General features: G+C 40.8%; 2 protein-coding genes across 4 annotated transcripts; both read right to left on the bottom strand.

Moving 5' to 3' along the window:
- Window positions 1-63: 63 nt before the first annotated feature.
- Window positions 64-6111, bottom strand: snx24 (sorting nexin 24). Of its 2 annotated transcripts, XM_061801000.1 has the most exons (8): window positions 5834-6111; window positions 3680-3753; window positions 3512-3595; window positions 1950-2054; window positions 1471-1565; window positions 1280-1309; window positions 1118-1182; window positions 64-882 (listed from the first exon to the last, which is right to left on the bottom strand). In XM_061801000.1, the coding sequence occupies exons 3-8, from the start codon at window positions 3572-3574 to the stop codon at window positions 812-814; spliced, it is 429 nt and encodes a 142-aa protein (XP_061656984.1). In that variant the 5' UTR covers window positions 3575-3595; window positions 3680-3753; window positions 5834-6111; the 3' UTR covers window positions 64-811. The 2 variants fall into 2 exon arrangements, with proteins under 2 accessions (XP_061656984.1, XP_061656983.1); XM_061800999.1 differs by lacking the exon at window positions 3680-3753 and having other exon boundaries at window positions 5834-6109.
- Window positions 6112-6875: 764 nt separating this feature from the next.
- On the bottom strand, window positions 6876-20421 carry loxa (lysyl oxidase a). Of its 2 annotated transcripts, XM_061801220.1 has the most exons (8): window positions 20372-20421; window positions 15283-15980; window positions 13348-13456; window positions 12848-12979; window positions 9860-10016; window positions 7598-7693; window positions 7384-7499; window positions 6876-7300 (listed from the first exon to the last, which is right to left on the bottom strand). In XM_061801220.1, the coding sequence occupies exons 2-8, from the start codon at window positions 15887-15889 to the stop codon at window positions 7294-7296; spliced, it is 1224 nt and encodes a 407-aa protein (XP_061657204.1). In that variant the 5' UTR covers window positions 15890-15980; window positions 20372-20421; the 3' UTR covers window positions 6876-7293. The 2 variants fall into 2 exon arrangements, with proteins under 2 accessions (XP_061657204.1, XP_061657203.1); XM_061801219.1 differs by lacking the exon at window positions 20372-20421 and having other exon boundaries at window positions 15283-16040.
- Between the last annotated feature and the right edge of the window lie 1992 nt (window positions 20422-22413).

Here is a 22413-nt window from a genome sequence, read left to right as displayed (position 1 = left end):
GATGATTAAGTACATGATGAAGAAGACGACATCTATTACAACTCCTGTGTCAAAATGTAACATCAATTCACAGATCATAGTTGACCACTTTGACTGCTGCCAGGACATCTATTATTGTACATACAATATGACGAAAAATATTTTTCAGGCATGAAAATGAGTTCAGATTTTTCAATTAAACTGCAACGTTATAATTCCATCGGGTGCACCTGCGCGCCAATGTGTTTGATTTCATATTGCACAAAACTTCATATTTGCTTCGCATCTGAGATATTACTGGAATTAGTGTCACATACTGGCCGTGAAGTGCTTTAATAACGAACGTTTTCTTTTTGGCAAAACTCATGAAAATAAATCAATCTCATCGGCGTTAGCACCAAACTAGAGCAAAGTGAGGTCAGTCTGCAGGGTTTAAAATGAACCCAATGTCCCTTTAAAGTCCTCTGTGACCCGGGCGCTGGTATTTGAAAGGGAGTGGCACCTCTCTGCTCTCCACGTTTTTTTCCCCCACAAACGCTTCATTTCCCATCTGGCTCTTTTTATGTCCTTCAGTCATCATATTTCAGTCAAACAAATCTCCCTTCTCTAACTTCTAGGTGATTTTGAATATTTCACAGTATAAATTGTTAAAAAAAAAGTGACTGTTTTACTGCTCCACCCTCTCAAAACTTGATTACTGTGATTCAAATGCCTCAAATCCATGCTGATATTAAAGTTGAAGCAAAAAAAAAAATTAAATAGTGTGTTTTATGAAAATAAGGTTCAGTTTTTCCATGACTCTTCAGTCCTTCTTTCCGCCTTTTTTGTGGCTCTACCTGGGCTGCAGATCAGCGTAGAAAACTCCGTGGATGACACCTTCAATCACGACATTTGAAAATGCATCTGACAGACACAAAGGAAAAAAAAAGCACATAAAACCAAGGATTAAAATAAAATCTTTTGGTTTTGTATCTTTTCCAATAAAAAGCAAAAGGTGATATGTTCCAACAGGCTGGATTTTTTTGGGAGGGCCAATAATTGTTAACAATCCTCTTCTTTGTCATGTGTCAAATTTTGTACACTTTTACAGGCACTCACTGTTTATGCTTGTGTAACTAACATTGTAGCCTGAACTCACCGTGCGGATCCGGTAGCAGGTAGGGGTCATTCAGAAACACCACGATGGGCTGGTGTGAAAGTTTGCTGAGAAAAAACACAAACAAACCGGCAATTACAATTTTTATTCATTTGACGGACAACTTTTAATATTATGTATAAGACGAAAAAAAAAAAACCTTACCTTGATTCCATTGAGTCTGTATCGAATGACCTTAAAGAAAACAAAATGGAGAGTAAGGTACACAGCATTCGAGTGGACACAGAAAGCCACAAAAACAAGCCATTTTCCATCCATTTCCCAAGACGCTTATGCTCACAGGGGTCACGGGAGCGCTGGAGCATTTTATTTATGTGAATTCGGCTTCAACTTACCCACAGCTGTCAGTCTTCGGCAGTGAAGGGAAATGCCGGATATTGAGGAAGTCCAGGAATATCCTTGGAAGAACCTCATTCTCCATAATTATAGTCTGGCAAGGCCGAGAGAGCAGCAGAAAAAACAGCATTGTTACCCGGCGTGGCCTTTTTTTTTTTTTTTAACCGACTTTAGATGACCATAATATACCCTGCCAGTTCTTTTTGCTGCAGAAACTTTGCCCAATCACGTTCCAACAAGAATGAAACCGTTAACTCTTCTGAAAGACATTTTGCAGTATTTTAATTTATAGAAACATGCTAATTCAATTAAATGTAAGGAATTAAACAGTTTGTGCAACATGATTTCATGCTTTAATGCATTGGCATGACTCCTGTGGTGTGTGCGCGTTGGCCACCGAGGGGAAGTATAAATAGACATACGACAGTTTTACAGACATACAAAATGGCAGACGAGTAAGTGTAGTGCTGGCAAGCACCTGCAGGTAGAGCTCGAGTCCTTGTCTTCTCTGCTCCAGTACTTTGGGAACCCAGTTCCTCACATGCTTGGATGGGATCTCAGGTGGTTTTATGCTCTTCTTTAGCTGGAAACATGAAAGACACAGAGTTGTATGAAAATTGGTTGAAAACACTTTAATTCTGTAACAATATATTATTTATTGCATCTTCCACTACTGTTTGATTTATTGAATCTAGGCAGCCCTGAAAGGTGGCTAGAAATGAACCGTATTATCACTATTGTGATTATTCAGTCACCTTCTTCTCAAGAACTTTTGAAATCAAACTAGGCCAGCGGCACGCAAAAATGCAAATACAGGAGCAACACGTGTTCTGTTGAGAGAGGCCCACTTTATAATCAAGAGTGAAAGGAGGAAGTATTTATGGCTGAGACTGCAACCAAAGTGATGAACAGATTTTTTGGGGGGCGGTTGAGATTTCCTGTGTGCCAACACAGCCTCCATTTTCGATCGAGTTTGTCTTCATTCAGGTCACTGGCAAGTTGGAGCCTATCTTAGCAGACTTTGGGCGAAAGTGGCGGCGGGGGTGGGGTCACCTTGGACTGAATGACTTACATTACATTCACAAGAATTATACCCATTGCATATTCAAATGCAAGACATAATTTTCTAAATCGCTAGCTGAATGCTAACAATCGATAGAAAAACTTATTGGCGGGCTAGTTAACATTAGCATTAGATCAGAGGAGGGATTGACGTTCAAATTACGAATATTCACACACCAATAGAGCACTGGTTTGGTAAACCAGGGGTTGTGGGTTCGTATCCCACTGGGCCCTCCACTTCCCGAGAAGGGTTGCGTCAGGAAGGGCATCCGGCGTAAAAATTGTGCCAAACATATATATGCGTTCATCTGAGATGATACGCTGTGGCGACCCCGAAAGGGACAAGCCGAAAGGAAAACAACAACAATACCATAGCACATGCAGACAAGTAATACTTAATACTAAAAAAACAAGTTTAACAAAGACTTATGGTGACTTTCTTCTACACTTTCCTAACCCACAGTAAACGAGTAGCTCCATGTATGCGACACACCACACTGCCACAAAGAGGCCAAGGTGTGTACAGCAGATATTGTACAGTCGTGGCTTTATATAGAAAGACGCAAATGCTGCCCCCCGCCCACCACACTGTCTGATATGAAAACAGACTACAGTTTTCCTGTTTTCATTCAATTTCTACTCCAAACATTGTTTCTATTTGCCAGAATATGGAGGATTTTTTTGACAAATATATGGCCAAGTATGTAACAATTACCTGTTACTATTTTATTTTCTAGTTGTTCTTTAAGTTATATTTAAATGTTGGTTTAGGTATTTATATAAACACTACTTTCAAAATGAATTAATAATTGTGTTTATGAATTGAGATCTAAAGATCAATCAAAATAATCATGATAGTAATTTTTTTCCCATAATCACACAGCCCACTCATCGTACATTACACCTTAATGCTCATCTTTGTTGACTAATATAATGACATCATTACATATGGAAGTGTGTGACCTTGAATCATCTGACCATTTTATGCAGGGAATGGAATTCACTGTAGCGTTTCTCAACAGCATGTTGCCTTCCGTTCATCAGCACATCAATTCGAAACACCTGAAAGAGAGGAACGACCGTAACAAATAAAAGTGGATGTTTGTCTCCTGACCCACTTCCAGTCAAACAAGAATAATGGCTGACGTGTCAGCAACCATCAGGAGGAAACACGTGGCGATGACAGTTGAACTTCCTTCCATCAGTCCCGCTCTGGCCCGCTGCTTGTGAAAGGGAAAGGTCACTTCATAATGAATACATTTTTACACACAATGCAAAAACGATACAAACTGAAAAGCTTAAGTCGGCGTTTCGCAACATTTATAGAGCCAAGGCCCCCTATAAATAAGGAACTGTGAAATTTGAGCCTGCTTAACTGAACATGAAGCTCATATACCCACAGGAAACAATGAGAGCTTTAAAGTAAATGCATTTAACTTATAGGTTAAGCAGTCACTCACTCACAATTAAAAAATGTACAGATGTGGTCCACCAGTCATGCTCGGAGATATAACGTTGAGGGTGTGATTAGGGATGCAATCTCAAGAACTCAAAATAACTTACTGAGTTGTTATACCTGAGTATGTAGTTGTTAACTAATACCATAATCATAATTTATTAACACGGCACAGACTGAGACAGACATTTTTAAAGAGGTCAATAGACATTGAATTTCAAAACCAAGTATTCATATAATCAAATCATTTTATTTCATTATGATGTATTCTTATAATCTAGCGTAATATGGTGCTATCTATTGTCAATCCATTGAAGAATGCTAGCAGGAGTGTACTTCGAAATTATACATGGGCATTGATTCTTTCAAATACCACAAGAGGGAGCCTGCGTACCACCACACTGAGAATCAGTCAGTGGAAGAGCTTTTGCTTGTTCTGCTTGTCACGACATGTCACTGGCATGGATAAATAAATATATCTTTGAAATTCATCCAACCATTCGTTTTCTTTGCCGCTTATCCCAACTGTCACCGGACAGGAGGCGGGGTACACCCTGTTCTGGTTGCCAGCCTATCACAGGACACATGAAGACGGACAACAGTCACTCACAATCACACCTAGGGACAATTTCGAGTGTCCAATTAATGTTGCATGTTTTTTGGGATGTGTGAGGAAACCGGAGTGTCCGGAGGAAAGCCACGCAGGCACGGGGAGAACATGCAAACTCCACACAGGCGGATCCGGGATCGAACTCAGAGCTGTGAGGTCAACGCTTTACCAGCTGCATCACCGTGCTGCCTTCTTTGAAATTAACAAATTATTTTCAGACAATTCAGTGAAATTGGATCATTTCCCACAGCACTCCTGATGATCTTTCATGACACACCGGTTGAAAATCACTACAATACATTAGCTTTTCATGCTCCTAAAATTTAGTTTTCCAGGAAGACTGGGAGCTTGACGTCATCACACAGTCATGTAAAAGGTTATCTGTCATTATTTATCAAACGCAAGACAGTTTAACCACGAGAAGCTAGGAAATTATTTATTTTTTAAAAAAAATCAGTTTCTGAGCAAGTATCATTATCCTAATGGCATAATTGCTGGCTCAAGTCCTTTTTCAACTGACTGCGACAATATCAAGAAAAAACACCAACGTGTTTGCTTAAAAAAAATATATATATGGTTGTGGAGATTGTCACTCATCCACGTTGTGTTAGTGAGCAAAGGCTGAATCGAGGCAACTGGGCCTTTGTTTGCTAATTTAGTTGTGCTTTTTCTTGTTTTCGGAAAATGTTAAAAATTAAACGATGTGGACGTATAATACGAAAACTTCGTACTGTGAACGTTTAAAGTGAAAACGGGGGCCAGGGTCTACAACTATGTTTATTAAGCAATACGTATACATGAATTATAATAAATCACACACACAACTTGATAGCCAAAAAAAAAGCCCACTTTACAGCGACATACGTTAAAAAATTATATATCAAATCAGGATTAACTGGATTAAAAAATGTCTGACAAAATAATTCTGTTTAAAAACACCAAAAGCACACGGGGAACGTACCATAGCCTTAAAAAAATGCAACTCAATTAATAAACTATCTTTAAAATTCCAAAAGGTTTCATATTAACCGGCGTGTCCTTCAGCTTGAACTGTTTGGAACGTTACACAGTCGCCGCTGTTGTTGTAATGTCAATAAAACACAGTTCGACGTTAAATGGCGACAAATCACTGACATTTTGGGGTAGGAAATACATTTAAAAAAAAAAAAAAAAGGTTTTGAAAATGGCTGCACTTCGCTGCGTAGAAAACATATAAAAGTATAAATTAGCTCACCGTGTAGCCCCTCTCGGTGTGGTTGTTTTCCGAGCGAAAAGAGGGAATAGACACGCTGATAGGATGCATAACGACACAACTTGTGCACAACTTAAGTCCTCAGTCAGAACATTTTACACGCAAGCAAACCGACAATTCGGCAGCTACCTTAATCGCAGCGCTTTCAAACAAGTGTGCGCTCGTTCGTGTTTGTGCACTAGCTGCTCCGACAGAGGGGGACGCAGCGAGGGCTCCGTGACGTCACGGAGGAAATAATTCATCCCACAATGCATCGTACATTCCTGAACGCTTCTCTGTGGGGAGCCAGAACACATCCGGGTACTTGGCTCGTTCACTCGCCTCGAATAATGTACCGCACATCAATAACAAAACAAACAAAAAAAAAGATAAAATGTAACTTTAAGAAACGCCATTGTGATACTGTCATGCGTCATTTGGGTCCAATGAAAAAAGCCATATAAATTTAAGTTATTAATAATAAGATGAATGCTTTCCTGTGATGGCCGGGTCGATTGTTGATGACGTCAGTGTATATTCCCGAATACGTATAATACGCGATGTTGTTCACAATTGTATGTAATTAGCATTGTTTTATCAAATTTCTAAATCCCTGTGGATCTATATCCATAAAAAAGCACAAAACCGTTGTTTTAAGATATTTAAAGTATTTCATTTGATTTAATCTTTCTTTTTTAAATTTTGTATACTTTATATCTGGCGTGTCCTCATGTGCATATGTTGAGGTCGTGCACGCCTACTGTGTTCTAATTGTATACCTTGTGTGTAAATACAAATCATTTAAGAAAAAAAACTAGCAGAAAAGAAAAAATGATGGATGAATGGATGGATATTTCTATTCTGATAATTATACAAGTTTACGTTACCACATTAGAAGAGAATATGATGTATATTTATCAGAAAAGTCATACAGATAAGTTAGGTCAAATTTAAGTCAAATGGATGTTTCTTGCAAATGATACACTATCACAATTTTTTATTCAAATAAGATTAGTACTGAACACATCTTCCCATTCAAAACAGACATCTGGTATACTTTTATTGTGGTTTAAAAGTAATGCGTTATTGTATTATGCTGTAATCAATTGTCATTTCGAAGATTTTAATGGTTTTTATTATTTACGATGCTTTATAGGGAAGAAGAGAACAATGGAAATGTAAAAAATAAAATATAAAATAAGACTGTCTGAAGTTAAGGAGACAAAAAAAAACACACACGGGAAGAAAGGAACGAAAAATAACATCCAAATCTTAAGAAAACCATTATTCAAGGGACAGGGCATGCAATGAAAATCATTTCTATTTACGTCCATATAAACTATGAATACTCCAACATTTCATACTGTGTTAAAGAATGGCTCGCTTGTGCTGTAAATGCGTTCAGATGCAGTCCTCCTCAATGTCAGCCACACAGTTGAGATGCTGTAAACAGTTTGCCTCCATCAATACCTGAAAAGCAACATCGAAGAGTACTCAGGAGGAATATTTCTTTGTTGACAGGTTGACGGAACGTACGGCGAGCCGCGTCTTACGTTGCCATGTGACAACCAGACAAGTAAGCATAGTTGCCCGTGTAGCGGACGTCACAGCGCACGATGTTGTTGCTGTAGTCTTCTTCTGGGACCTGATAGAAAGGATTCACGCTGACCTGTGGACAAAAAATTAAATAAATAAATAACAATTGTGAGCAATATGATGAGAAGGATGCAGTAAATCCGTCGTTGGTGGCGTTTCCGTGCGGCACACCTTGAGGACGTAATTCCCCGGTTTCACGTCCGTGATGTCTATCCACTGGCAGTCGATGTCTGCGTTGTAGGTGTCGTAACATCCTGGACTCAGACCCTGCAAAACGGACCACACCTGTCTAAATTATCTGGGAAATACAATTACTTTTAATATAGAACTGGCAATACTAGGTCATAGAAACAAACATAATCCTTTATTAGGATTTCTCTTAATTGTCTAGAATTTATTTCTTGTACCCTGTTCAGATGGGTTAGGCTCCAAGTTCAACTGTGACCCTAATGAGGACAAGCGCGTGGGAAATGCATGGATGATTATTCGTGCCTTGAAGTAACTGTGAGCAAACTGGAGTTGAAAATAATGCAGAGAAACAAGTCTGGTTGGAATGAAAAAGGCACAGAACTCCCCGGTACGACAAACTGGGACAACGCAACACTGCGGAGCGATCACGTCAAAGTTGATCCTATTTTACCTCAGGGGATAAATAAAAGTGTCTATTTAAGTGAGATGTTAACATTAAGACAGTATTAGTTAATTTGCATTTTGGGAAGTTTAACACGACACAAAAAACTAAAAAAACAAACAAAAAAAACAGCCTAAATATTTCCCTCATATCATTGTTTAAGGGTTTTACTTATATCCAACAATCAACAACAACAATCGGTGTGGGTATCTTTTTGGGCAGTGGTTCTCACTTTTTTTTTTTATTTTTTTTTTTACATCAAGCACCACCTCAAAAAATACAAAGGCGTAGTAGGCCAAGTGTTAATTTAAAAAAAAAAGGTTTGACTTTAATTAAGTCCACTATAACTTTATGCAGTTATAACATGAGCACTGCGCTTTAGTAGAGAGAAATAATAAAACAAAACTCCAGCACTTCCACGAGCCTTGTGAGGATAAGCGGCTTGGAAAATGGATGGATGGAATTAAAATAATGATTCAATTAAAATGTACTGCACATAAAATATAAATAAAGAGTCACTTAGTAAATGTTTGAAAACAAATAGTTCTAAAAATGGTGGCAGGGTGGCGTAGCTGTAGAGCGTTGGCCTCACAGTTCTGAGGACCGTGGTTCAAATCCCGGGCCCATTTCTGTGGAGTTTGCATGTTCTCCCCCTACCTGCGTAGGTTTTCTCTGGGCAATCCATTTTCCTCCCACATCCCAAAACATGCAACACTAATTGGACATTCTAAATTGCCCCTAGGTGTGATTGTGGCTGCGACTATTGTTTGTCTCTATGTGCCCTGCGATTGGCTGGCAACCAGATCAGGGTGCACCCCATCTACTGCCCGTTGACAGCTGGGATAGGCTCCAGCACTCTTGTGACCCTTGTGAGGATAAACGGCTCAGTGAATGGATGGATGGGTAGTTCTAAAAATGCAAACCTGAATTGTCCTCTGGCAGCGATTCCTTTACGTACCACTAGGGAGAGCCCGTGTTTACATGAGTCAGATGTGTGCATACAATACATGCATGGCTCTGCTCTGACATAGAATTCATCTCAAGGGGAGGTCTGTGCCTCAATGAATCTCCTAAGAATATTTATGATTGTGGCTTCAATTTACACTTAGAGCGAGAGATGTTTCTCAAATGCACATAAATAAAACTGCATCCGAAATCATTTTTTGCTTTGTTTTATTGTTCGTATTTTTTCGCGGGAATTAATTAATCAATCATTTAATATTCTCATAAAAAGTAATGTTACATATATATGTATTCTCATTTTACTTTGGGTGAAATGCGAGGTACACACTGAACTGGTCGCCACCCAAAACACAATACATACACTACATAAAACTGCGATTCACACCTACGGGCAATTTAGAGTCTTCAATTAACCTATCACGCATGTTTTTGGAATGTGGGAGGAAATCGGAGAACCTGGAGAAAACCCACGCAGGGACGGGGAGAACATGCAAACTCCACACGGGCAAGGCTGGATTGGAACACAGGTCCTCAAAACTGTGAGGCAGATGTGCTCAACAGTGGTCCACTGTTCCACTGGAATGTAAAAAATGTTTAAAATATTTTAAATAAATAAACTGTCCACATTTTTATTTAAAATATATTTTAAAATGTACAGTACATGTAAAATTGTATATTTTACCAATATTTTACACCAACTCAATTCAACAATATTAAATGAGGTAAATGTATAAAACAGGAAGGAATACATGTAATGACCAGAATTTATATTTTAAAAAATCCAGCAACATTTTATCAAGAGCTATTACAGGACTGTAGACAAATGACGTGTGCAGTACCTGAGTGTGTGAGGTACAAGCATAGCGCCTGTAGTAGCCGTAGTCACAGGACGTGTCCTCCAGGCAGAAGCTGACTTTGTGGCCTTCTGCGACTGACCGCTGAGTGGCCGAGTCCAACAGCTCGTAGCGACTGAACTCGTCCATGCTGTGATAGTGCCTGTGGGTCCACACCGCCGTGTTATTACAGTACACTACATACTGTACCTTCTTTTATACCTGCGACATCTAATGTCGTCATTCTCAAACTCAAATAGTACTTAGCACTCCAACTGACATCATACTTACCAACATTAAGATACTGTAACATACAGTAGTAGGCCCCTGCGTTCATCAAAAAAACAAAACGTGCTTTAAAAGATTAAATATAAATGCCTCGTACTGAACCGCATTTAAAATGTACTGTACATGAAAGGGCGACACTGTGGATCAGAAGGTAAAGGGTTGGCCTCACAGTTCTGAGGACTCTGGTTCGATCCCAGACCCACCTGTGTGGAGTTTGCATGTTCTTCCCGTGCCTGCGGGGGTTTTCTCCCACATCCCAAAAACATGCAACATTAATTGGAAACTAAATTGCCCCTAGGTGTGATTGTGGCTGCGACTATTGTTTGTCTCTATGTGCCCTGCGATTGGCTGGCAACCAGTTCAGGGTGTAACCTGCCTCCTGCCCGTTTACAGCTGGGATAGGCTCCAGCACTCCTGCGACCCTTGTGAGGATAAGCGGCAAAGAAAATGGATGGATGGATATTTCATTTATAAGCTTTAATAAGAGGAGAAAGACTATCAATGAGGGATTCCCACTCTTATGAATAATATGTGCATTTTCATCACAATACATTAGATAGTAATCATGGAAGAAGTAATTTAAATGTAAGACAAAAAATTACATCTCAAGTTTTTGCACTATAAGGCGCACCGGATTATATGGCGCACCTTCATTGAGTGGCCCATGTTCATACTTTTTTCATATAGAAGGTGCACCGCATTATAAAGTGCATAGAATAAATGGTCCAGTAGAGGCTGGGATTACATTATGCATCCATTAGAAGGAGCTGCACCAAAAGCTAAATATTGATCCATATATAAAGCGCACCAGATTATAAGGCGCACCGTCGCCTTTTGAGAAAATTTAAGGCCTTTAGGTGCGTGCGCCTTATAGTGCGGAAAATACGGTAATATTAATGTTGGCTCATTGCTGGTCTTACGAAAGTAAAATACAAGTGTTCCCCGCCTCCTGCCTGTTGACAGCTGGAATTGGCTCCAGCACTCTCCGCGACCCTCGTGAGGATAAGTAGCAAAGCAAATGGATGGATGGATGTACTGAATTTAAAAGGAGGGAGCTACAATCATGTAATTTAATTGTGCAGGTGTACACAATGCTGTGATCACCTTTCAAGTCCAGTTAGCATAAAACACCCTTGAAATAGTTGAATGATGAGATCAGATAACTGTAACAAAAAAAAAAAAAAAAAAAAAAAGGTAAATCCACACAGCATCCATCAGCGGTGTTCTGGAGCGGGGCCACATGCTCTCCATTTGAGTCGCTTTTTTTCTCTCCTCCTCCACACATAACTACGAGATGAGGTCATTTTCTGCAGAATCGAGAAGCCAGTCCTTTTTCCGTTAGGGTTAGGGGCTCATTATCGCTGTTTGCTTTACAATGCCTGCGCTGTAAATGAACACAGGTTGTGCGAAGTTCACGCACATTATCATGTCCTCCCCATTTCGCGAGTCACGAGAGCTACCGGGAAGAGATACATATCTACAGTACCTGACCTGTTCTCCTAAGTACGTATATACCGATAACCGGGCTGAATTTGACCATTCAGCCATCAATCCATCCATCCATTTTCTGAGCCGCTTATCCTCACGAGGGACGCGGGGAGTGCTGGAGCCTATCCCAGCTGACAATGGGCAGGAGGAAGGGTACACCCTGAACTGGTTGCCAGCCAATCGCAGGGCAGCCATTAATCCTAAACTCACAAATGTCGGCGGTATCATTATGTGTGTTGTTGTGGAGTACGCCACACACCGGAAAGCGGTAAAAAGTAAATTCAAACATCTATTGTGTTATGTTATGAAACGCCGACTTCGTGGCAGATGTGTGCTGTGTGTCACACTCCAACGGGCCTTACATTGTGCATGGACCGCATAGCTAGCAACAACCCATTGTAGCGCAGCCTCTAATTAAGCTATTTTCAATAGGACCTATTTTTATGTATTTATACTTTCCTGGACCTACATTGAACAAACACAAATCATTTGTGATTGTAGAGCAAGCTTACTACGGAAATAGAATTGGGATATATATTTGTTTTTCCCCGACGCCCGCCACTTGTTGCTCGGCAGAGTTCAGGTGGCTCGAACCTAACTGCCACCTGACTGTGTCGTCGACCATGTCACTCACATCCAGAGGAACCTCCCAATGCAAACAGTCTTGAGGTAGGACCATATTAAGCATTTTTGGAAGCATCTAGAAGTAAAAAGTTCGCTCAGAAACTTTCATCATGGATCTTATTAGCAAAAAGTGTTGCGAGACTTCAGATAAGTGAGCTGCTAAAGGATTAACCTTACAATTTTGTTACGCTTGTTCTTGTCTTTTTATATGCACACACACACAAAAACATATTTATCTATATTCAGGTACACTTTTTTGTTTGCCTGTTAATTATCAAACTGCATAATGTCACCATTATAATATTCAACGCACTTTTTAGAAGTATAACTTGGGCCTACTACGTGTCAGTGCCGTTTTTATGTTGGACATGATGGTGGTAATTGGAGGACTAAGTATTTTTTTAGGTGGTACTTGGTGTAATACATTTGCAAACCACTGATCTATGTAATTTAACATTATCTTAATTGTTTTTAAAAGTGTTTTTTTAATTTTTATTTTATTTAAAAAGGAAGGACATTTCCAAGTAAGGCACCCCGGCCTGAACCGTCATTGGAACCAAACCCCGAACAACTCCGAGTCGTTTTTGTACCCACTGGTGGCAGCTGTGCCATTCCCAGGCGTAGCGCGGTCTGCTGGGCCGGAAGTCGGCCGTACCCTGGTTCTTGACCCTCTGGGGGAAGCGCAGCAGCATTCGGGTGTCGTAGTCTCGGGCCGAGTAGGCTGAGCTGCAGAGAAGCGAGAAGAATTGTTTTTCTTGTAACAATGGTGTCCCGAACGGAGGTGCAACCTCAGAGTGGAAAACATCCTGAGCTTAAATGGCGGGTGGAAAAATAGCACGCAGGCACGTGTGGTTGTTTGGGTTCCATGATGTGTTTACCATCCCGGCTTCTTTTCCCCAGCCAAACTGTGATTACATTTACTCCAGTCTGTCCCTGCAGGCCCGTCCCTGGCAGGATTCGGCTCATTTGACCTCCTCTCAGCGCTTAGCCGCAAGCGCTTGATGGTTCACGGATCTGACTCGGAATCACACTAAGTGCTACGTTGCCTCGTTTTATTTCAGAACCACCCACTGCCGAAAAAGACAGCGACCTACCTTGACAAACAGTTCTCCTCCGCTGCACATCGGAGGTTGTACATTGGTGTGCTCTGCACGTAAGCTGCGGTCTGGATGTAGTATGGGTCAAGCACCAAGTCTGGTAGACCTGCAACAAAGGCATTGTAATTTGAATTGAAATTCATGCGTGAATATACGGAGCAAATATCTAACTTACCAACCACAACGTTAATGTGAACTGATACAAGGGCTGCGTTTACAAAGATTATGATGAGGCAATACAGTGTTATGATATGTACTTCACTGTTGTTGTTGTTGTTGTTGTAGTGAGAGATGTTTCGATAGTTTTCTCTGTCTCATTGATAATACGAAAAGCATTTATCACTGTGAAGTTTCCGTCCTCAACACACACGAGGACATTACTGGCACCTACTGGACACAAGCGGAGAGCCTTGGCAGAGGTCCGCGTTCTACTCAATGATCTTGTTATCCTAGCTGGTTGTATTTCTTAATTTTGTGTTCATTATTACATATGGAATTCAGGCATTTTTCCAAAAGTATGCATTTGATTAGTTTAAAGACTTATTTATTTTTTTGACATTTAAGATAAAATTGTGATAAAATAAATCAAATATATATCCTGAAAGAAAAATCTGTAATTTTATTTTATTTTTAGGATTTAGACATGCTTTAATACACTTTTGTTTTTAATTATAATACTGTGTATTTAATTCGATTAATATTTTTCTTATTAATTACGGGATTTTGTATTTAATACATTATTCACATTAATTATTGTCTATTCCATTGTATTCATTTTGCAGTCATTTTATTTTTTAAATCATTACATTTAAATCATTACCCTATAATAAATGAGTATCTTTTCATATTTGTTGTATTTTATTTTAATAATACAATTTTGAGTCATTATTGACTTATTTTTATTGTTTTATTTCTATTTCACATTTATTATCATATATCTAATTGTATTGTATTTCATATCATTATGACTTCATATTTAAAATAATAATTGATTAATAATTGTTTTGGCTTTTCTTGATTATTCCTTCATTCATTCATTAATTCATTTTCTTTCGTGCTTATCTTGACTATTGTAATGGTCTTCTAACTGGGGTCTGCCAAAAGACCAGCTGCACCTCAGGTTCTGACCAGAACAAAGAGGCCAGAGCATATCACTCCAATCCTAAAGTCCTTACACTGGCTTCCAGTCAGGTTTAGAACAGATTTTAAAGTTCTGCTACTAGTCTATAAATCGCTAAATAGTTCCGATCCTGAATATCGAGAGACTCAAGTCTAAAAGTGAAGCACAGAGTCCAAAGCAAACATGGTGAAACAGCATTCAGCTATTATGCTGCACACAAATGGAATAAGTTGCACACAGAGGTAACGTCAGCCCCAGGTGTGAATGTTCATGTTCATTTCATCTTAAAAACTTTCGTTCTCGTTTTTTTAGTTTATTTTAGAATATTTCAACTTTTAAATTATATTTATTGCACTGTACGCTGTTTTAGTTGTACATTTATGTGTTCTGTGCTCTGTTTTCTACACATTTTTTCTTTGTTTTTAAATGCCTTTAATCAAGTATAGGACGTTGTGTTACCTTGTGTATAAATACACGATGTAAATATATTGGAGTTGCTTATTACATATTTATTACATATTCTCATGTATAATTCTTTTGTATTAATATTACACTATCAGATTTTGATATCTTGTGCAATTGTACCCACATTGTGGCAATTAATCCAAGCCTGACAACCATAAAGTGCTGTACTTTAAAATGTTGCCTTTCTCGCTAATGCAGTGAGTACACCCGCAGAAACAATAATAAACTTTTTTTTTTTGCATTGGATGTGACTAGATTGAAGTGTACCGAATAAAAGTGTCTGCTGAGTGCACATGTATTCATAAACTGTCTCGACCGTGTCCACAGAACCGAGCCCTCACTCTTACCGTACTGATGGTACCTTGTGCCATATCCAGGTCTGGACGATCTCGACCTGGGCCTCTCGTACACGTCATAGTGGTTGTAATAGGGGTTGTCGGGGTCCATATCGTAGGACTTGGAAGGGTCGTAGGGATCGTCGGCGACCATCACGTCCTCCCTCCGGGGCTGAGGCGGACTGACGGTCACCTTGGCCTGGGTGTCATTGCTGGACTGGCTCAGGTGGTCCTGGACCTGGTGGTGCTCTCGGCTCCTGAGCAGTCGCTGGAGGGCAGGCGGGAGCGCCTCGGAGCCGGACCGGGCAGCGGGGGCCTGCTGCTGCTGCTGGGCGTCCGGCGCCCGCTGCTGGGCGTCGCTGATGATGGTGATTGGTGCCTGCTGCTGCACTCGCTCCTGCGGTGCGCCGCGGCGCCTGGCCGGCTGGTACTCGGCGCCCTGACTTAAAATGCTGAAAATGTTGCCATTGTGAGACCACTGCAGCGTCTGCCGGAGAGCTCCTGGGTTATTCCCTTGGGGGGCCGCCGGGTGCCTCTGACAACGCGCACCTCGGAGGGTGAAGACAAATAAATAGACGCAGGCGAATGCGTAAAGCGGCGTGCCAATGCGTAATCCCATGTTGGACTCACTCGTGACCGTGGCACTTGTCTTCCTTTTAATTTACAAATCCACCATGTCAATCGGAAAGCTGAGGCAGAGAGCACACACCCTGCAAGGGAAAGGGTGAAAGTCACATCTCTCCACTCCTGCAGCCTGCACATGCACTTAGTGATGATGAAGAGGAGGAGGCGGAGTTGTGACTTGGCACTGTGGGATGGTTACACAAGGCTGTTACTAGTCATATAACAACTGAATACGTGACGTCTGAGTGACCTGGACGCTCCAAGTGTCTTGAAAACGAGTCCTTTCTTTGTCAGTTTTGCACCACCAACCAGAATAATTCATTAAAAAAAACCTACTATTCCTTCTAAAATGTGTTGTGAATACCGGTGGGAAATAACAAAGAACAAATAGTTCATTACAGTAACTAAGTGCATATACACTTACTATATATATGTATACATTTATTTTGTAAGCATGTATACATTTACTTTACAGAAAAACTCCCCACCCTACCCTGGTGTGTGTGTTGAGGTGCGGGGGGGGGGCTATTTCACCATCTTTCCCATGGGCAGGGGTGTCGCTAGAGTTTATGGATATGGGGGACCTACGCCCCAAGAGATGCGCAGGATGTGAGTTAAAGTAGTGCACAACCTCAAAATTTCAAAAACAGACACCATGGACTGAGAAATCGCTGTTTAACATTTTTAACTGGATTTCTATTTTTTAATGCCGTACACAAACAAACAAAGTAAGTTTACCGCATTGACCACACAAAAAAGGACAATATTTGTAGACATTTGTGTAGTGCATGCAAAACGGTCCATTGTCACAAATTCAGCTAAGTCAGGCATACCAGTAATAAATATACAGTACATATGATGGATTTTAATGGAGTCGATAATGACACGCTACAAGCGCTCACTACCTTAGACGATGAAGTGAAGGGGCACTCCTAGATTTATGATCTGACCTAAAAAGGCCAAAAGACACCACTGGGTTACGGGAAGCATTTGTGGGGGAGCTGATGGATTTTCCCGTCGGCTGGGCGGAGTAAATTGGCCCCGGCAAAAAGGAGCAATTTCTTTGTCCTGGCGTTTCAGAACCACTTGGGGTCTGTCTGTACACGGGCCATCCTACCCCATTCCTCTACTTCGAACATCATATTTCGTCATCCAGGAACTACAAAGTAACATGCTCACTAATGTACTGCTTGGACTGATAAGTTTTTTCTTAATTTTTTCCCCTGTCACAATCGAAGTGTCCTCCCCATCGCTCCAGAATCCAAAATGCTAATGTCCGGGCTGTTGCCTGCTACCAAACACAAATTGCTTCCCTTGGCAGTCCAACCATGCACGGTGGCGTTCTGTACTACTGAACACCATTCAAGTCCTTAAATGTGCTATTTCTCATGGTGAAAAGTTCATTTTCCTGACTTTTGGATGAACTCGTGCTGTAAGCAGGCTACAACACATCCTGCCAGAAGTCTGTACACTCTGCTCCATTTTCATTGGAGGAAATTTGTCTTTAGCTCAACTTCATGACACCTAATGGCCCTGCAATACATTCACACCGCAGTCTCTCAATCTCCTCTATAAAATGTGATACTCGTCACGTGTACATGGAAGGCATTAGGACAGACATCCTCAACAAGTGAAGCTTGGAATCAAGAAAATCATAAAGAAAGAGTCAACAATGCTATTTTCACATATTTATCGATTCATAGTTCAGCCAAAGTCCATCACAACCGGACATGTTGCTTTTTTACTGATGCCCGGAATAGAAAAAGAAGTTAGCCTTTCTTTTGAAGCAAAAAAAAAAAATCATGGGGGGGTGGGCAAGCTTTATTTGTCTTTGTGATTTTCGTTGTTATTTTTTTCTTTACTGTATTTTGTGTATTTTCCATCTGCGGGTACGTGACAAACTACAACAAAAATAACATTTGAAATAATTTTTGTAGACATCAACAATAATTTATACTGGATTACCCCAGACATAGTTTGAGTTGATTTCATTTGACAGTTAGTTGGTCTAAATATCTGCGAGTGAAAGAAATTGCTTGCTGTACATTATGAGAATTATTGGCTTGAAGACATTTTTTTTTAACTGGACTCGGGTGGGAACTTGACATTGAGGACAACCTGGACTAGTTGTTAAACTAAAAAATAAACGAGGCTTCAGTACAGCGTTCTGCTGGCAGAGTTGCCACGTTAAACTTAAAAGGAGTTTGCGCCAATCCTTTCAAATCACAGCCTTGGCTGTTAACGCCAGAGCTATAATGCTCAGTTTGGAAAACGTCAAAGCCTTTAATTTGGCTTTGTATAGAGAAAACGAATCTATACAAGCCAGCGCTGGATGGATTTGGCTCAGCTATCGTGACTCCGGGTTCATGCAGTCCCTTACGGATCAACAGCAATTGGATCCGTGGCAAACTCCCGCTGCAGTAATAACATTTTGACCCCACCGGGCACCCTCCCTATCCTCAAATGTACGAGTGACTGTGTGGCCACCGGCCTGTCATCGTGCCTGCCAACGGTCAGTAGTTTTTAACTTAAATCGCTCGAACAGGATGTGGAACTCCCTCAGCTTGCCTAACCCAAGGTGGCCAAAATCTCTCGGAGGCTTTTCTTTCTATTGCGGTCATTCACAGGAAATTGTGCTTTCTTTGGCGTGGAGTCAAAATTGTACATGGGCGCAAAGGCTTTGATAGTTAGCCACGCTCACCGAGTGCAGAAGCAGACAAGAGCCACAAGCGAGCACTGAAGGCGACCGTGAAGCCACCTGCAAGCTATTAACATATTCGCTCGCTGCTCTCCGATTGGCTACCAAGCTTGCTTCAACTGCGCTGTCCCGATGCAATCTTACAAACTAGATTCCTAGAGCACTGAAATATGTACGGTATTCTTTATGCTAACATTGGGCTATAGCGTGGGGTGCGCACATACAGATTATCCTGAGTAATTATACTGTGGTGTGGGTGTGTCAAGAGAGATTTTTTTCCCTCCCATTTGCTTGGAAAAGGGTCGGGCCGACGTTAAAATTGCTCAATATTTAGGCTCCAAATACTGAGCAGAGTACAGAGAGTCCTCGGATTAAGATGGTCTCGACCTAAGACGTTTCGACTTTACAACGCCCATCCGGCATTTTGTCTGGTTAGTTCTTGTCTGTGTTTGTGCGCCTGGAGCATCTTTGTATTTTTTGCCCTCCTTTTTGGACATTATCTCCTCAAAGAAGTAAGCTGTGTTTTTTAGCAATGATTGTGCAGCCAACAGAAAGTCCATTACTATGGAAACAAAGCTCAAGATCATAAAAAGTTTGGAGAAATGAGAGACACCAACACCACCAGGGCTTCTGTCGCTCGACCGTGGTGACGATTATTAAAGATAAAGCCCGTACTATGGCGCATGGGAAGGGTTCCGTTCCTATTTCGGATACAATGATCACGAAACAAGATTCGTCAATACTTGAGATGGAAAGGATTGAGGACCAGGTTCCTTCGCAATAGCCAAACACAAGCCTCCCATTCTTCTTCTCCATCCACCTCTCAGCAGTATTACTAATCATCATCATGTTTATTTCTATTTATTGAATTTTTTTTTTTTATACAAAGTATTTTGATGTAAATTCTGACTTTAATGGTGGAATCCAACTTAAATCAAAATTCCAGTTAAGTCGCTTCTGTAGGAACGTATCTCAGTCGTAGACCGAGGACTCCCTGTACTCTTACACTCTCGATTGCTGCAATAGCCTAGACACGGCGCTAACGCATCAAAATAACTATATTCTGTCACGTGCCAACAGTGCACGGGTGGACCCAAATGCAGGACTCCAAGACGAGGACATGATGTTCAGTGGGTTTCATGATAAACGAAAGTTCTGCACGACAACACAGTCCAAGAAGGCAGGATCCAAAACACAAGAAACAATGTCCAATAACTATGAGTCAACGAAAGAGCCTAACCAAAAGCGTGACTGGGCTATAATGGTGCAGTGGTGGAGTGACCCTTGATGCGGGAAAGCATACCCCACGAACTGGCAAAAACCAGTGACAAAACTCCAACTTAAATACATTGACCAATCACACTGCCTCATGTGACACAGCTGTGACCGGCGACAGGTGTCAGAGATGAAACCAACCGCTCGTAGCGGTGGCCAGGCCACGCCCCTCTTGGCCGTGGTCCAGCCTTGCTCGTAACATATTCTGGAACTGTCAGATCATGTTGGAAAAGTTCAGAAACCAAAATACATTTCTCGGATGTGACCTCATAACACATTTACCACATAAGAGGAATCAATAAGCGGAATCATCTGGAAAATGATTCTCGGGACTCGAATAACTGGGAAGCGATTTTCCAAAGAGTCGTGACAACATAGTTGTCTTTTTAAGGGAAAAGGTCAACAACATGAAAAGTCTCATGCTCAGATAACCGGAGTATTTCACTTTGTTCCCTATATAGGGTTAACAACGGTATGCGGTAAATTACTCAGAGGCAATCTTACGCTTCTCAGATAACAGCCGGCCAGACTTCCTCGTCATTGACGGTCACGTGAGGCCGCCGCTTCGTCTTGTGTAAGCTGTGGGCCTGAATGGGAGCCAAATGGAGTCAGGGAAGCGTCCAAAAAGCTTTCCTTGCCGCACAACCTATTGGAGTGAGCGCACGCAAGATAAATATAAGTCTATGCCTCATAATTATATCCGTCCTTGAAGATTCAGGGAAGAAATGGAAAAAAAAAAGAATCCTACCTCAAGTGAATATTCGAATGACTTTGACTGCCGCGTTGTTTTATTGTGGTACTCTAATAGCAAGCGTTTTATTGTGTTTTAATTTCTTTGACAGCGCATCCTTCAGCGAAGCATAAAGAGTCTGATCCAGCTGCCGAGGGTTAGTGATTTTTTTGTTTTTTTTTGCCGGTAATTCACAGAATTGCCTCTCTCCCCTCATTCCTTCACACATCTGTAAGGAATTAGCCAAGTTCTTTCATTGCTGGAATTCACCTCATGTCCACATTTTTGGCCCTTTGATGGAGCTGCAGGAATTTGAATCAATACATGCCTCTGATGAATTATAGCTGGCAGAACACAGGAAGTATGTTTTTTTAAGAGTGAAAATATCTTCTGGTGTTCCACAGGGCCATTGTGTAGGGGCACGTTCCTTCTGTTGTTCTACGAATGACCGGCCAAAGGTTTGCCTGCTAAAAAGCTTGTTCATATTGCACGGGTATTGCTATTTTGGGGAAATATTTAATGTTACTTCCAAAACCTGCTATAGTCATTGTCATTTTCTAAGAAAGATAACAAGGAACAATGCAAAAGGAGGAAAACAGGCCTCCTGCACTGGCGGCATTATTAAAAGCGGGAAAGGGCTCTCCATTTTCTCATGATGCCGAATTGATGAATCAATGTAAAGTGCCCTCACTTTGTCATCTGGCAGACATTTTGTTTTAGGCCATGGTCCAGACAGAAGTATTTCCTTGAGTGTACCTTTTAAAATTTGCAGTAAATATGCACTTTTATGAATGCGTTAACTGATTAAATATCAATGGTGTTGTCACTGGCTAGCACATCTTCTTCGCAATTCTTAGGATCTGGGTCAAAATCAGGCCGCATCTGTGTGGAGTTTGCATATTCTGGTGGGTTTTCTCCAGATACTCGGGTTTTCTACCACATCTCACAAATACAGTGTGCATATTCTAAATTGCCTGTAGGTGTGAGCATCAATGGTTGTTTAATTTATATGGGCCCTGCAATTGGTTGGTGACCAGTTCAGGGTGTAAGCAGAGCAAAGCAAATTTATTTGTATAGCGCATTTCATATATGAGGTAACTCAATGTGCTTTACATGATTAAACTAGGCATTTGAAAACAAAGGGATAAAAAATTTAAAATGGGATAAAAAGAACAAAAATGACATACAAAATATTAAAAAAAAGAGCATACAGTGGAAGTAATATGATCAAAAAGTGGATATATTCTAAAAAGCATGAGGAAAAAAAACAAAGAGTTTTCAACCTGGATTTAAAAGCCTTCAACACCTGGGGCTGACGTTACCTCTGTGTGCAACTTATTCCATTTGTGTGCAGCATAAGGGTTGCTTCACCATGTTTGCTTTGGACTCCGCGCTCCACTATTTGACCTGAGTCAGTCGATCTCAGAGCGCCACTGGGTTTGAATTCCATAAGCATTTCTTTCATGTATTCAGGACCTAAATCATTTAGTGATTTAGAGACCAGTAGCAGAACTTTAAAATCTATTCTAAAGATGACTAGAAGCCAGTGCAGGGACTTTAGGATTGGAGTTATATGATCTGACCGCTTTGTTTTGGTTAGAATGTGAGCTGCAGCATTCTGAATGAGCTGCAGCTGTTTAATACTCTTTTTTTTTTTTGGGAGTCCAGTCAGAAGACCATTACAGTAGTCAAGTCTCCTTGAGATAAAAGCATGGATGAGCTTTTCCTGGTCTGCTTGACACATACAAGACTTGACTCTCGATATGTTCTCCAGATGGTAGAAGGCAGTTTTTGTGATTGATTTGATATGATTGTT

This window comes from Syngnathoides biaculeatus, chromosome 17 (genome assembly GCF_019802595.1).
Source record: "Syngnathoides biaculeatus isolate LvHL_M chromosome 17, ASM1980259v1, whole genome shotgun sequence".
In the NCBI taxonomy this organism is placed as follows: domain Eukaryota; kingdom Metazoa; phylum Chordata; class Actinopteri; order Syngnathiformes; family Syngnathidae; genus Syngnathoides; species Syngnathoides biaculeatus.
The sequence above is the reverse complement of the archived record's forward strand: the minus strand, read 5'-3'. Positions and strand labels throughout refer to the sequence as shown.

Excerpts from the sequence above, each read along its gene's own strand:
- snx24 (XM_061800999.1), bottom strand. The coding sequence starts at position 5,902 with ATGCATCCTATCAGCGTGTCTATTCCCTCTTTTCGCTCGGAAAACAAC. Across the intron at positions 1,310-1,470 it reads CCGAAGACTGACAGCTGTGG|GTCATTCGATACAGACTCAA; the intron begins GTAAGTTGAAGC and ends GTTTTCTTTAAG. Across the intron at positions 1,183-1,279 it reads ACAGACTCAATGGAATCAAG|CAAACTTTCACACCAGCCCA; the intron begins GTAAGGTTTTTT and ends GTTTTTTCTCAG.
- loxa (XM_061801220.1), bottom strand. The coding sequence starts at position 15,889 with ATGGGATTACGCATTGGCACGCCGCTTTACGCATTCGCCTGCGTCTAT. Across the intron at positions 12,980-13,347 it reads GAGGAGAACTGTTTGTCAAG|CTCAGCCTACTCGGCCCGAG; the intron begins GTAGGTCGCTGT and ends GCTTCTCTGCAG. Across the intron at positions 7,500-7,597 it reads CGGGGAATTACGTCCTCAAG|GTCAGCGTGAATCCTTTCTA; the intron begins GTGTGCCGCACG and ends TTTTGTCCACAG.